At 43.9% G+C, this 12,302-nt stretch overlaps 1 protein-coding gene across 7 annotated transcripts in view; it reads left to right on the top strand.

Moving 5' to 3' along the window:
- Window positions 1-12,302, top strand: part of PSD3 (pleckstrin and Sec7 domain containing 3) — a 107,739-nt gene that overhangs the window by 68,960 nt on the left and 26,477 nt on the right. For all 7 annotated transcript variants that reach the window (XM_030003268.1, XM_030003266.2, XM_030003269.1 and 4 more), the window contains one exon: window positions 6,296-6,339. In XM_030003268.1, coding sequence (XP_029859128.1) covers window positions 6,296-6,339 — 44 coding nt within the window. The remainder of the gene's footprint in view (window positions 1-6,295; window positions 6,340-12,302) is intronic.

Here is a 12,302-nt window from a genome sequence, read left to right as displayed (position 1 = left end):
TGTATACGCACATGCACCTGTACGTATACAGGCTCCACTAGGTGATGCATGTCGTGTGTGTATTATAGGCAGGTGTCACAGCCTCAGGCCAGCAAGAGAACCTGCGAAAAGGATACTGTGAATTGGTGTACCATTGTTCTCTGGAGAGTGGGCTCAAACCCAGGCTGCATGCAAGGTGAGTCAGAGGACCTTACGATCATCTGTGACCCAGCGTGATCAGCAGTCTGTCCTCCTGACAGACTCTGTTTTCCCACAGCCATGGACTGAATTGCAGAGTGCCAGTGCCTGTCCTGCCTGCAAATGCACAGGGCCAGTAAAAAAATTTCTGAAATAGGCTGTGTAGGTGCTCCACTATCAAGAAACACTTCTCTAGCCTTTTCTCTGTTCGCCCATAATAATTCAGTATGCTGCCTTTACCAGTAACACTGATGAAACACTCCAGCAAGTACAGAACAAATCTTTTCTAGCAACCCCCATGTATCAGTTTTACAGAGGACATGATTCTTGTGTGGCATTAATTTCTTGGCTCTCAGGAGCACCAGCTAACCATCTTCTCTGTTTTATGGTGATATATCTGGCACAATCTTTCCTTCCTTTTTTCTTTCTCTCCCTCCCCCACTTCTCCATACAAACCAGATTTTTAACAGAGGAGTTTCTCTTAGCAATGTTCTCCTCCAGTTGGTGACGCACTTGAAATTCCCTGGGTGAAATGATCTCCTTTCCTTCCCCCTGAAACATTCCTATCAACCCTATCTCCACCCACACCAAAACAACATTCATCGGTTCCATATGCTGCTGAACAGCTCTGTGCTGTTTTATGAATAATGTATGCCGGCTTGTTAGAAGAACGTTTGTTGTACAAACCAGTGGAATTTGAAATTGAGAGCGATATCAGCAGACATGCCATGCTGTGCACTAACCTGCAGGCTTCTTGGGGTAATACTCTGGCATCCTTGCTGCATCCTCATTAGAAGGGGGAGAATGCGTGAGACATAGGGGGCATGTGGTCTTTGACCCTGGCAAGGAGCTACAGGCACTTGGCGATCAGAGCCCTTATCCTCGTGTCGCCAAGTGTTACAGATCTGTGCATGGGGACAGGAGAAAATGTCAAGATCTGGATTTAGGGGGAGAGTGACAAATACAAGATGGTGAAGTGGTGTAGATCTGTATGCAAGCAACAGTTCTGGGGGAGGGTCAACCTTCAGGTAATCATCTAAACAGCAAACTGGGAGTGATATATAGTAATGTGTCACACCCCATCCAAACCTGGCAGAAGGTAATGACATAGAGACACACTATTGTCCAAAGGACGGGCACATTAACACCTATCAGGACTGCATGCAGACACCTGCGATGTCTGGTATCTGTTGCCTCTGTAACCTGTTTTATTTTTGTAGGGTTCTGCTACTTTTGTTGTTTTTTCTCTCTCCAATAAACCACATATGGTGGGAGCCACAGCTGGTGCCTGGCTGACTGCTGTGGTCCCAGGGGCAGAGCCGATGGATTGGTGCTGAGTGACTGGGGGAGATGCTGAACTTCTGACTGAGCACTTCTGACTGCAAAGACTGAGCATGTCTTTGCCCAGAGGTCTGACTGGGGCTTCCTTGGCTGCCTGGGATCAACCATGCCACTATCAGCTGGAGGTGAAGAAGAAACGTCCCGAGGCAGGGCTTCTTCTGATGGTGGCTGCAGGGGAGGGTGGCAGGGTCCTGGGTCAGAGACCACAAGTGCATCCCTGTCCTGGGGGCTGCAAAAACCACCCAGGGTATCTCCTGTAATGGTCAGATGGTCATTCCCCCAATTACTCCAGAAGTCAGGGTGGTATTGGGTGTGAGCAGAGAGCCTGGGAAACAAAAACTGGAGAAGACAGTCTGGGTCATCCCTGCTGGTGCTCTGAACTCAGTTTTGGTTTTGCCTTTTTACCTGCTCACAGCAGGCATTTCTGGCTCGTTGTCTTTTGTGCACGGAGCAGGTATAAGAAATACCGGCAGTGTATTCCTTTACTTCTTGGCAGGCTTTTCTGGATGGGCTAGTGTGTAGAGAAAGTCAGTAGTCCGCTTCAAGAGCTAGCCCTATGTTGCCTTTCAAGGGAAGGGCTTGCACGGTGCTCCAGGACCTCTTCAACACCTTGCACCCTGCTGGCCGGGCTTAGGGGACCCTGTGCCTACTTGTTACATAGATGATTTACCGAGATGAGTATCTGGGTAAGTGGTTATGTCTTTGTCCCTGTGTGCACACCTGGTTGTGCCTTTCTTTTGTTCACTGCTTCTGCATGCAGAGGCTGACTCACAGCACAGCCAGCAGTCGGCAGGTGCTGAGAGCAGCCTGTTTAAATGGGTCCAATGGTTTGTGCATGTGACAAGGTTTTGAGGGAGGTGAGGATGGCGAGTGACATTTTTATCTTGGCAGCTTTGTAAAATAAACAGGAGTTTTCAGAAGCACTCCCTGCATGCATAGTTTTGCTTCTCTTTCCAATTGGAATAAAAGTACCAACTGGTGAGAGCTTGTGAAAATCTGGATTTTTAGTTGACCTGCTTACCAAAGGGAAAATGCGGATGGAATTCAGCAGCTTCTTAAGAGTTACAGGCTTCCACTTGAAAAAGAAAGTGTCAGTTTCTTGCCTAGTTTATGAAAAAATAAAAACAAATCCCACAAACACATAACACATCCCATTGTCTTTTTTACACTGCAGTCTGCTAAGGGTCAAATTGGAGTTGTAGGAAACAGCATTGGAGTTGAAATAAGAAAGGTGTCTAGGATGTTGCATGGTATTCTGTTTTATGCAGCAGTTAATTTCTTTTATTCTTCCTTCAAAACTGCATTTGTTTCTCCAGGGAGCTTAGAGCAGTGCTGGGTCTCAGGTGTGGTAGGCCCAGAGATCAGAAATTCTCAGAAGGGGCAAAGCTGTAAGGAGTAGGTTTTTGCGGTCTGGGTAATAGAGCTTAGGAGTTGAAGCAGTGAAGTCAGACATTGCCAAGTAGTCGGTAGCTGGGCGTTTGGATGCTGCCTACAGTAGCCTTGGGTGCCAAAAGAGAGAGAAAGTCTCTCCCGTTTCCAAGTGGTATAGGTCCAGCTTGGAAGATAAGACCTGTGCAGTATTCGTTCTGGCATTCCCTGCTGTGGTCCAGCCTCCAGCTTTCTGGCTTAGATAGCAAATTTGCCAAGCACTTCCTAGGCTAGCAGGTAAGAAGCTGTAGTTGTTGTCAAATTATAAGAGTGCTTTAAATCAGAGCTTTTTTTTTTTTTTTTTTTTCCCCCAGAGAGAAAACATAAGTTAATAAAACCTGTCCTTGCAACTAGTTAAGTATGGTGAAAGTCATGTCCCTGCCATAATCTCTGATCAGCTTTGTTGCAATTTAGTGAAGCATTTAACTGCTTGTCTCCAAGTTTGTTTGATTTAATCATGCTCTGGAGAAATGTGTGCTGAAAAGAGCTGCTGTCTGAATCAGGGCCTTGGGAAACAACCATGAAATGATACAGCAGCTGCTGGGCTGTACACGTCTGCGATTGGCTGCAAAACATGGGAGGAGGAAATTTTTCTTCTCCAGATCATGCGAGAGCCTGGTAGACATCAGGAAAAAGTTAAAGCATAAATTGCCTTGGAGAAGGAACGTAAAGCAGCTCTAAAAGGCTGGTGAGTCAGGCGGTGAGGGTGCAGTCTCTGCCAAAGAGGTGGGTTGGGGGTCAGGCATGAGAACTCATGTATCTCCATCCTTTGGGAGGTCTACTCACTGAGGCCTCACTGAACATGCTTGGTAGGCACACTGAACATGCCCTGTACACAGCTGCTGGGGCTGTGGATACTCTCTAGGGTTTTCTTTCATTTTTGTAAATAGCAGAGACTTTCTGAGAGGCTATATTTGATGCTCTATGGGGGGCACTGTGTCCTTCGTCAGATGTATGCCATGTGGCTGGGTTGGTGTCTGTTACTCCCTAAAGAAGGAAGATGGAGCCTGGCTCATTAGTAAAGATCAGGACAAACACATGTCATTTTCCACAAGGCAAAAGCCTGGGGCATTTGTTGTTCCAGCACCAATCTGGAGTGCTGCTTTTGTGTGTCCTGCTCTTTGGCTGTGGTGATCCCTAGAGACTTCCTTATCAGCAAAACCCCATAAAAAGCAGTACTGCCAAGGGCAGGTGTTAATTTTCAGAGGTCGTGACCCAATCTTACAGGCATTTGAGCCAGAGAGCAGCAAAAGGCGTTTCTGATACCCTAGGCCATGTTTTTGCAACATTTCAAAAGCTCGTCCAACCAGCCGGGGAAAAAAAAAGCTGCATCTGAAAAAAATGAGGAGGCAACTGGGGAAAAAACACAGCCTCTTTGCCTTATATTTGGAAGTACCTTTCTGGCTCAAAATGTAAGAGAATATTTTAATGAAAGCAAGAAAAGGACAAGTCAAAGAATAAGAGGGGGGCTTTGGCCAAATCATTAGAAAAATAGTGACTTCTAATAGAAAATATTGGGTGACCCCAGGGAATCAGTGTCAGCATCAGCTTGTGCAGAAAAATGGAGGTGCGTCTAATTCTGCTGGACTGCTGGCTGCATGGTAGGAGAAATGTTAGCCTTTTCTTTTGCTTTCTTCCTGCACGGTGGTCTTAAAATCTCTTCATAGCTCTCACCTGAAAATTAAGCAAAGTGCCTACAAACTGCCAGCAATGTCCTTTCCTTCACCTTTTGCCATTTGCCTTTGGATCAGAGCTCCTTCTACAAGTTTGGGGAAGATAGGATATATGGAAATACACCGTGAAAACTCCAGAATTGGAAATATTTCATCATATTGCTGTGAGTAGCACAGCAAACCGCTGTTAGCAGTGGGGACCTCTCTCTGCTAGATTAGTATAAGTAGGACGTGGGACAATTCCTCCTGGAGGTTGTATCTGTTATGTTGCTCTGAGAAACCTGCTTTTATGGTACACTGTGACTAAAAGTTGCTGCATGTATAGCATCAGCGTGAGGCGAGTTGTACCAGTATGTTTGAGCTGCTTGTGTATGGTTCAGCTGAGCCAGATTTTCACAGAGCTGAATATTAAGGATCTTCAAATAGACCATGCAAGATTCAGAAAGGAGCCAGTGGATCACAGGACGAGCAGTGGGATATGCTCATGTGATTCTCGTTGCAAGTTCATCTGTGGCATATGCACAAGACTAGTTTCAACTCTTTAGTTTTCCAAATTATTTTTGTTTTGGGTCAGAGTTAAAGCTATTTAAATGCTAATGTTTCTGTTGAGCTTGTCATAGCTATTATAGTATGTGATTTTCAGGCTTGTTCATACTTGATGTGCTACTTTTTGGTAATCATGTGCATCAACAGTTCTTCTACACGTTAACATATTTTGAGGCTGTGTAGGAGTTATGTGCCAGAGGGAGTAAATCTAGCTATGTATATAAGGTAAATTACAAATGTGGATTATAAGTGCGAGAAGCAGGGACATTCCATACCAAAATACTTCACTTGAGTCAAGTGGCCTATTTGAAGAACTCCATTAGCTTGTAGTAATAGCAGGCATTTATCCATTGTATGCATCAGCTACTGGAGCACTGAAATCAGACACACTTACCCAAGTGATACACCTAAAGAATTCCATCCCAACTGTCTAATATCCACTCGGGCTTAAGTCAACCTCCAGACCCTTTTCTTTGCAGGCTGGTATCAACAACAGAATTGTGACCTTCGGTGTCAAACCTGCTGGCATCTTTCCTATGAATTGAAAGAGTAACAATGTTAGCAGGCAGCAGTCCAAGACGTTGATCTTCAAGCATGAAAACTACGAAAGCTGCCTATCGTTTATTTTCTGTTTCGCACTTAGAAACGGAACATGTTTATGTTTGGGTGTGTGACTGGAAAGCATTAAGGTGTCTGTGAGGCTCAGGGGCTTTGAACAGCTATTCTGGCATAGTTTTACAGGTAAAGCCCGCATGGTACAATCTTGGCCCCATTAAAGTCAGTGACAAAAAAATCTCACTGACTATCAGGAATTAAATTGGACCTTGAATTTCAAGGCTGTAGTCTCGTGGTTTCTGCAAAATTATCAGGGTTATTTTTAAAAATCCCAAACTATAAAACCCAAAAACCTGCTTGAGAAAATGACTGTAATCTGAAGCCCTGCATTCTGATATTTTTTCCTTAGATGAGATTTCTGCTCAAGACTTTTGTGTTACCATGAGCAGATATGGTACTTCCTTGATCAGACCCAGCTCGCTTGCTGGTATTAGTTAGGTAATTTTCCTCAGCATATTAATGTATGTGTAGCAGGGGTCAAACAATAATCCCATCTCATTTCTCTCCCTTTGCAGGCTCTCTACAATTCAATCAAGAATGAGAAGCTGGAATGGGCTGTGTAAGTATACTGCATAGAAATTAAGAGTTTAAAAATAGTACCTGTGTAGTAATCTGTTCATATGTCATGTGTCACCATCTGAGTGGGCTCCAAAGCCTGCAGAAGGTAGCCAGTGTACGTAATGAGTTTGCTTTTCTATGAATGAACAACCTGGCAATACAGCCTCATCTGTTTCTCCAGCAAGGGGAGTTGTTAATGATGGGAGCCAACTGCATTTGTAAGGAAAGAGGACATTTCATTTAGTAGGAAACTTCAGCCTGAAAAGAGAGAAATTAAATCCTCCGATGTTCTATGACTGCATAAATAAAACAGAAGTTGACTTCTCCCTTTATCTTTCAGTACCTTGTGTCAGAACCACTGAATAGAAACACACGTCTTGGATTGAGTTTCCTGCTGTTGGTTTATTGTCTTGGTTTGTCTCCTGATTAACTATGGATAACTTGACAACAACCTAATATGAAAGATGATAAATTGGACAAAGTCTGATATCCCCCCATCCTTAGCTGCTTTCGACAGGCTAACACTTGTTAACTACAGAGATACTGCAGACAAGAAAAAGCTTCAATTTCTGATCATCTTAAATTGACATTTCTCTGTGCTTAGGTTTCATGTGCTCTAGGTATGCCAGCAAAGAGTAGAAGGGTCTGCTTTAGATTTTGCCACTTGCAGAACAGTAGGTTTTGGTGTAAAATAAAAGAATTATGTCTTTTATCTATTTTGGCTGTACAAGATGTTTACCTGCATGGATTTACATATCTGAAACCTCATCTTCTTGAGAACAATGTGTGTCTGGGGTGCATGCTCCTGTAGCTTTTGTGCTAGAAGTCCTAACAACTGCATAGATCTTGCAGGCCCATTGGCTTCTGATCTTCCTTGGTTTAAGTTCATCATCTGCAAATGAATTTCTTGTCAGGGTGTGCAACCTCCCTTACAAGGTCTGCTGGTCCCAACTGGGATTGCAGCCCCTGCTCAGAAGTGTGTTAGGTAATGTCAGAGTAGTGAGGAAAGTATGCTGCTAAGGGGAATCATCAAGAAGTGCCATCTCTGATGAGCTTCATAAGAAGCACAGTGGGAGACGTTTTCCCAGACTGTGGTTTGGACCTGGAATACGCTGTGTGAATCTTACCTGTCACAACACCCGAGCTGTTTGGAAGACACTCTCTCACAGGTACTTTAGACCCAGCAGAATCCTTTATGTGACTTTCTCGATGTCAGAATTTTCTTCTAGCTCTTGCCAAGAGACCATACCGTATCTAATACACTTGGGCAGCCTCCAGGTGGGAACTGGCTCATGCCTGGCTCTGCTCCCATAAGCTTCAGTCAAGGTGATTTATGAGATAGCTTGCTCCTGTATAGGTAGTAACTGCTTTGGCATTTACATAGTCCAGTCCGTGTCTCTTGCTAATTAATTATTTGGGGAAGAATTACAAGCAGGCTGGAAGAGGGACAAATCAGAATCCTTCTTAAATAAGGCTTTGGGATGTGGGTGTAAAGCCACCTTCTCCGAGCAGAATGCTCACAGGCGCTAATTGTCCATTCCAATCTGAAACTCAGACAGGTAGCTGGGACTGATGTGGCAATTACTTTCCATGCTGAGAAACAAAGCTCATTCTGGGCATAGTCAAAGAGGTTGTGCCTTTACCTTTAGGGCTGAAAGTGCTGGCTGGAAGATGGAGTGTGAACATGTGTCTTCTCACTTTTACAGAGATGTGTGATTGGTGTAATCACCCCAAGGAGCCTTGGGACTGCCTGAGCTAGAGGGAGGAGGCACATCACTCTGTTGCTCTGCTGTTGTGATCTGCAGAGAAGGATGGATAGGAAGGGAATGTGGTCAGTTTTGCTGTGATGGGACTGACAAAGATCCTCAGTCCTTTCTAAAGAGTGTGTCTTTGCTTCCCTGATGCATTTGGCAGGGGAAGAAGTGGGAGGTAAGGCAAAGGTGGAAATAGGGCTGCAAAACCCAGCATAAGCTCCCTCACGATGCTGGCATGTTGAAGGAATGCCTTTCCTCGAGCCAGAATCCCTTTGAGGATCTAAGACTCTCTCTTATGAGCTAAGCAACAGTTTAAGAGCTGCTCTGGCAGTACATTATTTGGTGGATTAATGACTGGCAGGCAATAAGTCCATAGGCAGGGGACAGTAACAGCGATGCGTAAGATGGGGGAAGACTGCTACATGATTCTTATCTTACTAGTTCTGCGGTAGGTGTGTCATCGTCCTAAATGGTTTGCTGTCCATTTCCAGTAGAATTATAGTCTGATCCAAAGCCCACAGAATGAAGAGGCTACTATTCACTCCAATTTTGTAGTCAAGAGAAGTGGCACCTTAATCAGCAGATGTGCTCCAGAGACTTTCAGTAGTACTCGTTTATCCTTTATGAACAGGGAAGCACGAGTATGGCTCTGGAAGAGAGAATTGCATTACAGTTCTTTTTCTGCAGTAGTTCCAGGTTCAAGTTCTTCAAAAGGTTATAAGTGAATCACATACTATGATCTGTAAAATAAACAGATCTGGCATGGAATTTACCCTGAACTGGTGAATGTGGGATCCTGAATGCGCACTCCTACTCCACGCTGCACCCCCCCCAAATTTTTTGGTTACTTTTCATAATAGAACCGCCAGAAAATGTTCTGCCGTTTACTTGCTTGCCATTTGCTTAGCTTGCCATTTCCTCTTGCCTGTCTTTGTGTTCAGTGTCCTGGGAGAAAAGAGAAAAGCAGTACAGGAAACCTAACAATCAGAAATAATATTATTCTGTCTTTTGTCCCATTCCATATTTCCTCTCTACTGCTTACAGTTCTAGATCTCTACTGTCTCTTGGACTGTGGGTCTTTTCTTTGAACAGCAAGCAAAGCACTAAGTAGTGATTGGACCTCACTGAAGTCACTGGCAGAAGTTGCTACTGACTGCAGTGAAGCCATGTACTGTTTCATCCAGTTAGTCCAATGCATTCCGTTTTCAGTGTGCTGAGGTCACTGGAACCAACCCAGGAGTTCATGTAGCCCTGATAATTGTGTCATTATTTCTCATACTGCTTAAATTTTCCTGAGGGATTTGATATTTCCATGAGGTTTTTTTCATACTTGAATGGTAAACTTGTTCTTCAACGGTGGCGTCACCTGTGAGATGAAATGAATTCAAGATACAGTGAACATGAGTGGTGAGATTTGTTTAGTCAGAAAAGGAAGCACTGAGGAGAGGGACACGAGTGTGTTTTTTTCAGTGTGTAAAGGCTGTCACAGAGGAGAAGGGTGTGAATTATTCTTCACACCCATTGTGGATGGGCTTAAATTTGAAACAAGGGAAGTTTGGGTTCAACATTAAAAAAAGCTTTCTAGCAGTAAGCCTTTTAAACCAGGGCATAGGTTTGCCTGGACAAGCTATGAAAGTGCTTTCACTAGAGGTTTTTGTGAACTGGTTATTCTGTCCAGAATGGGTTAGGAAGAGTGGATCCAGCCTTAGAGGTAAAGAGATGGATTAGCTGGTCTCTTAACATCCCTTCGGTCCCATTGTCTATGATATTATGGCCCAGGTTTTGTAGATGTTTCTCATCCTTTGGCTTTTGCACTGATCATCGTCAGCTTTAAACTGAAAAAAAATCAATTTGATTTCAAAGGCACCAGAGCTAAATGTGTTTTATTTGCATGATATCTACATGGAAATGTGGTGGTGAACATTATTGTTCTCCATTGTTTGTAATATATATTTGCTTCCTATTGAAGGTGATAGAGATAATAAAATAATCATCTTAAAATAGAACGGTGATCTAGAATTAACACATGAAACCCCAAAGCATTGCCTACAAAATTGCAAAAACCAAACAGCTGCATTTGAGCCAGTTGTATCCTGAAAGCTTTCTCTCAGCAGAACAGTGTAGTTTGCAGGAGGATCACTTAGTTTTTGAGTAGTTGATGATAAAATTTTCTCTCCAAAGAAGTTTAGACATGGACATGGTATATTCTTTTTTGTTTTTCTGGACTGCACTGAAAAATCATCTCTTTCCAGCCAAACCAAAATAGTTCTTTGAGGCAGTGGTAGTGGGAAAGGGTCACTGCCAAATCCTTTCTGTGTTTCGTGCAGCAAACTGTGACACCGAGACCGGGGTGGTTATAAAGATGTCTGTGCTGAAGCTCACCTTTTTCTGGGTCAAACCAAGAAATCTCTCCCTGTTATAATTAACTCTTCATATCCCAAGTTCTAAGATATTTCATGTTTGCAACTACATGATTGGTTTTAGAGAGGGGTCAGGTGGTAATCACCAGGCTCTCCTTTCTTCTCTCCTCCCTTTGGGAAAGATTTCTCTCCACTGGTTTCTCAGGTCAATTTCCTAATACGGATGCTACCAGTTCCACAGATTCATATAATTATATGGTACAAATCTGAATATTTTTTTAAAATGACAATTTTTTAAATGGATAAACTCAGCCTTTTGCCATGTTGTGTAAGTTTTCTATTTGAATAAATGCAGAGGCAAAGCAGACTATTAAAAATGAAGGGCTTGACCCTGTCTTTCCAGCTTAGTGAGTTTGAAGTTTTCCAAGGCAGAGCCTCAAATCAGACCATAAAGCGTACAGAAATGTTTTTGTTACTGAGAGAACTGAATGGTGGTTTTCTTCCAGAAGACAAAAATGGGACTTTCTTGGATAGGGTCTTTCTGGGGAGAGGCAAAAATATATTTCTTCACCAAAATGGCGACATCTGCATCTTCTTTAAATCTGTGTGCTTAAGAATAAGAGGTAAACTCTTTTTGGTTGTCAGTGATCACGCATTTGGGAAGGAGAACATTGCTGTTTCAATGCTGTGTGTTCAAGTGATAGAGTGAGCAGATCCTGGCTTCGGCGTGCTGGTGTCATGGGCAGCCAGTACCCTGGTTACTGCTCTAGCTGCAGGTCCTTTTCCAAAGAGACAAGCTAAGGGAGGTGGAATTGAAGCTCCTTGTTTTGGGAAACCTTGCAAATATCACGTGCCGTAAGCAGAGTCTTGGAGAAACTCTACAGGTGGTAGGCTTTTCCTGTCACCAGTACTCTGCAGAGCAGAAATACTGGTAGGTCCCACATTCTGTGGATGGAAGGTGGGACCTACAAGAGGGTTCACGGCCATCGGCCCCTTTCAGTCATCAGAGGTCACCAGAGGAATTGCTTCCAGACCCAGCGCCAGGAATTATGTCCCTCAGCTGATCAAAGACAGAAAATCTCTTAAGACTTCTGCAAAGCTAAGTGGACCCTCATGACAATGTTTGGCTACTGAAAGTTGTGTTGGCACCAACGTGGGTTTTTCTCCCCAAGGGAACAAGGATTGTGCTATTTCCCGTACCAAATGGAAAGGAGAGGCACCGAGCCTGCCCCTGACAAGGATCTAAGCTCCGCCTGTGTGCCCATAGATCCATACCTGCACAGAGACACCACCCGCTGACTCTTACCCCCACATCACTGGAGGCCCTTCACGCTCTGGATGTGACAGCACTTGAATCATCTGTGAGGGCCATCTGAGGATGAAGAAGTAGTTGCATCCCCCACAGGCCAGGGTTTCAAACAAAGATCGGTTTTCAGGTGTACGTATCCAGAGGCCAGCTGAATTTTCTGCAGCTCTTCCTTCTTGCAGCCGTACCCCAAAGGCTGGTGAGGAGTAAGCTCATATTGTTACATCCTTGATAAAGCTTATCCAGGACCTATCTCTTCAGCCAACTTTGGAGGTACATAAGCAAAGGCTAATACCTAAACTGTTTTGCTACTTTGAAACTCCTCCTAATCGTCCTGCTTTCTTCTTATGCTTGACCACTGAAGCAACGTGAAGTATTTGAAGAAGTGAGTCCCAGATCCCCTGGTTTTATTTCTACTGGTATTTCATATTTGAGATCAGAGGGAGATAGAGGCTCCTTTTAATTCTATTTTCTCAGCTGTTCATCCATTTCTGGTTCTCTGTAATGAGTCCCCCTTGCCTCTCTGGTTCCCTTCATTGCATCT

This window comes from Aquila chrysaetos, chromosome Z (genome assembly GCF_900496995.4).
Source record: "Aquila chrysaetos chrysaetos chromosome Z, bAquChr1.4, whole genome shotgun sequence".
NCBI lineage: Eukaryota > Metazoa > Chordata > Aves > Accipitriformes > Accipitridae > Aquila > Aquila chrysaetos.
This window is presented reverse-complemented; position numbering and strand designations above follow the sequence as displayed.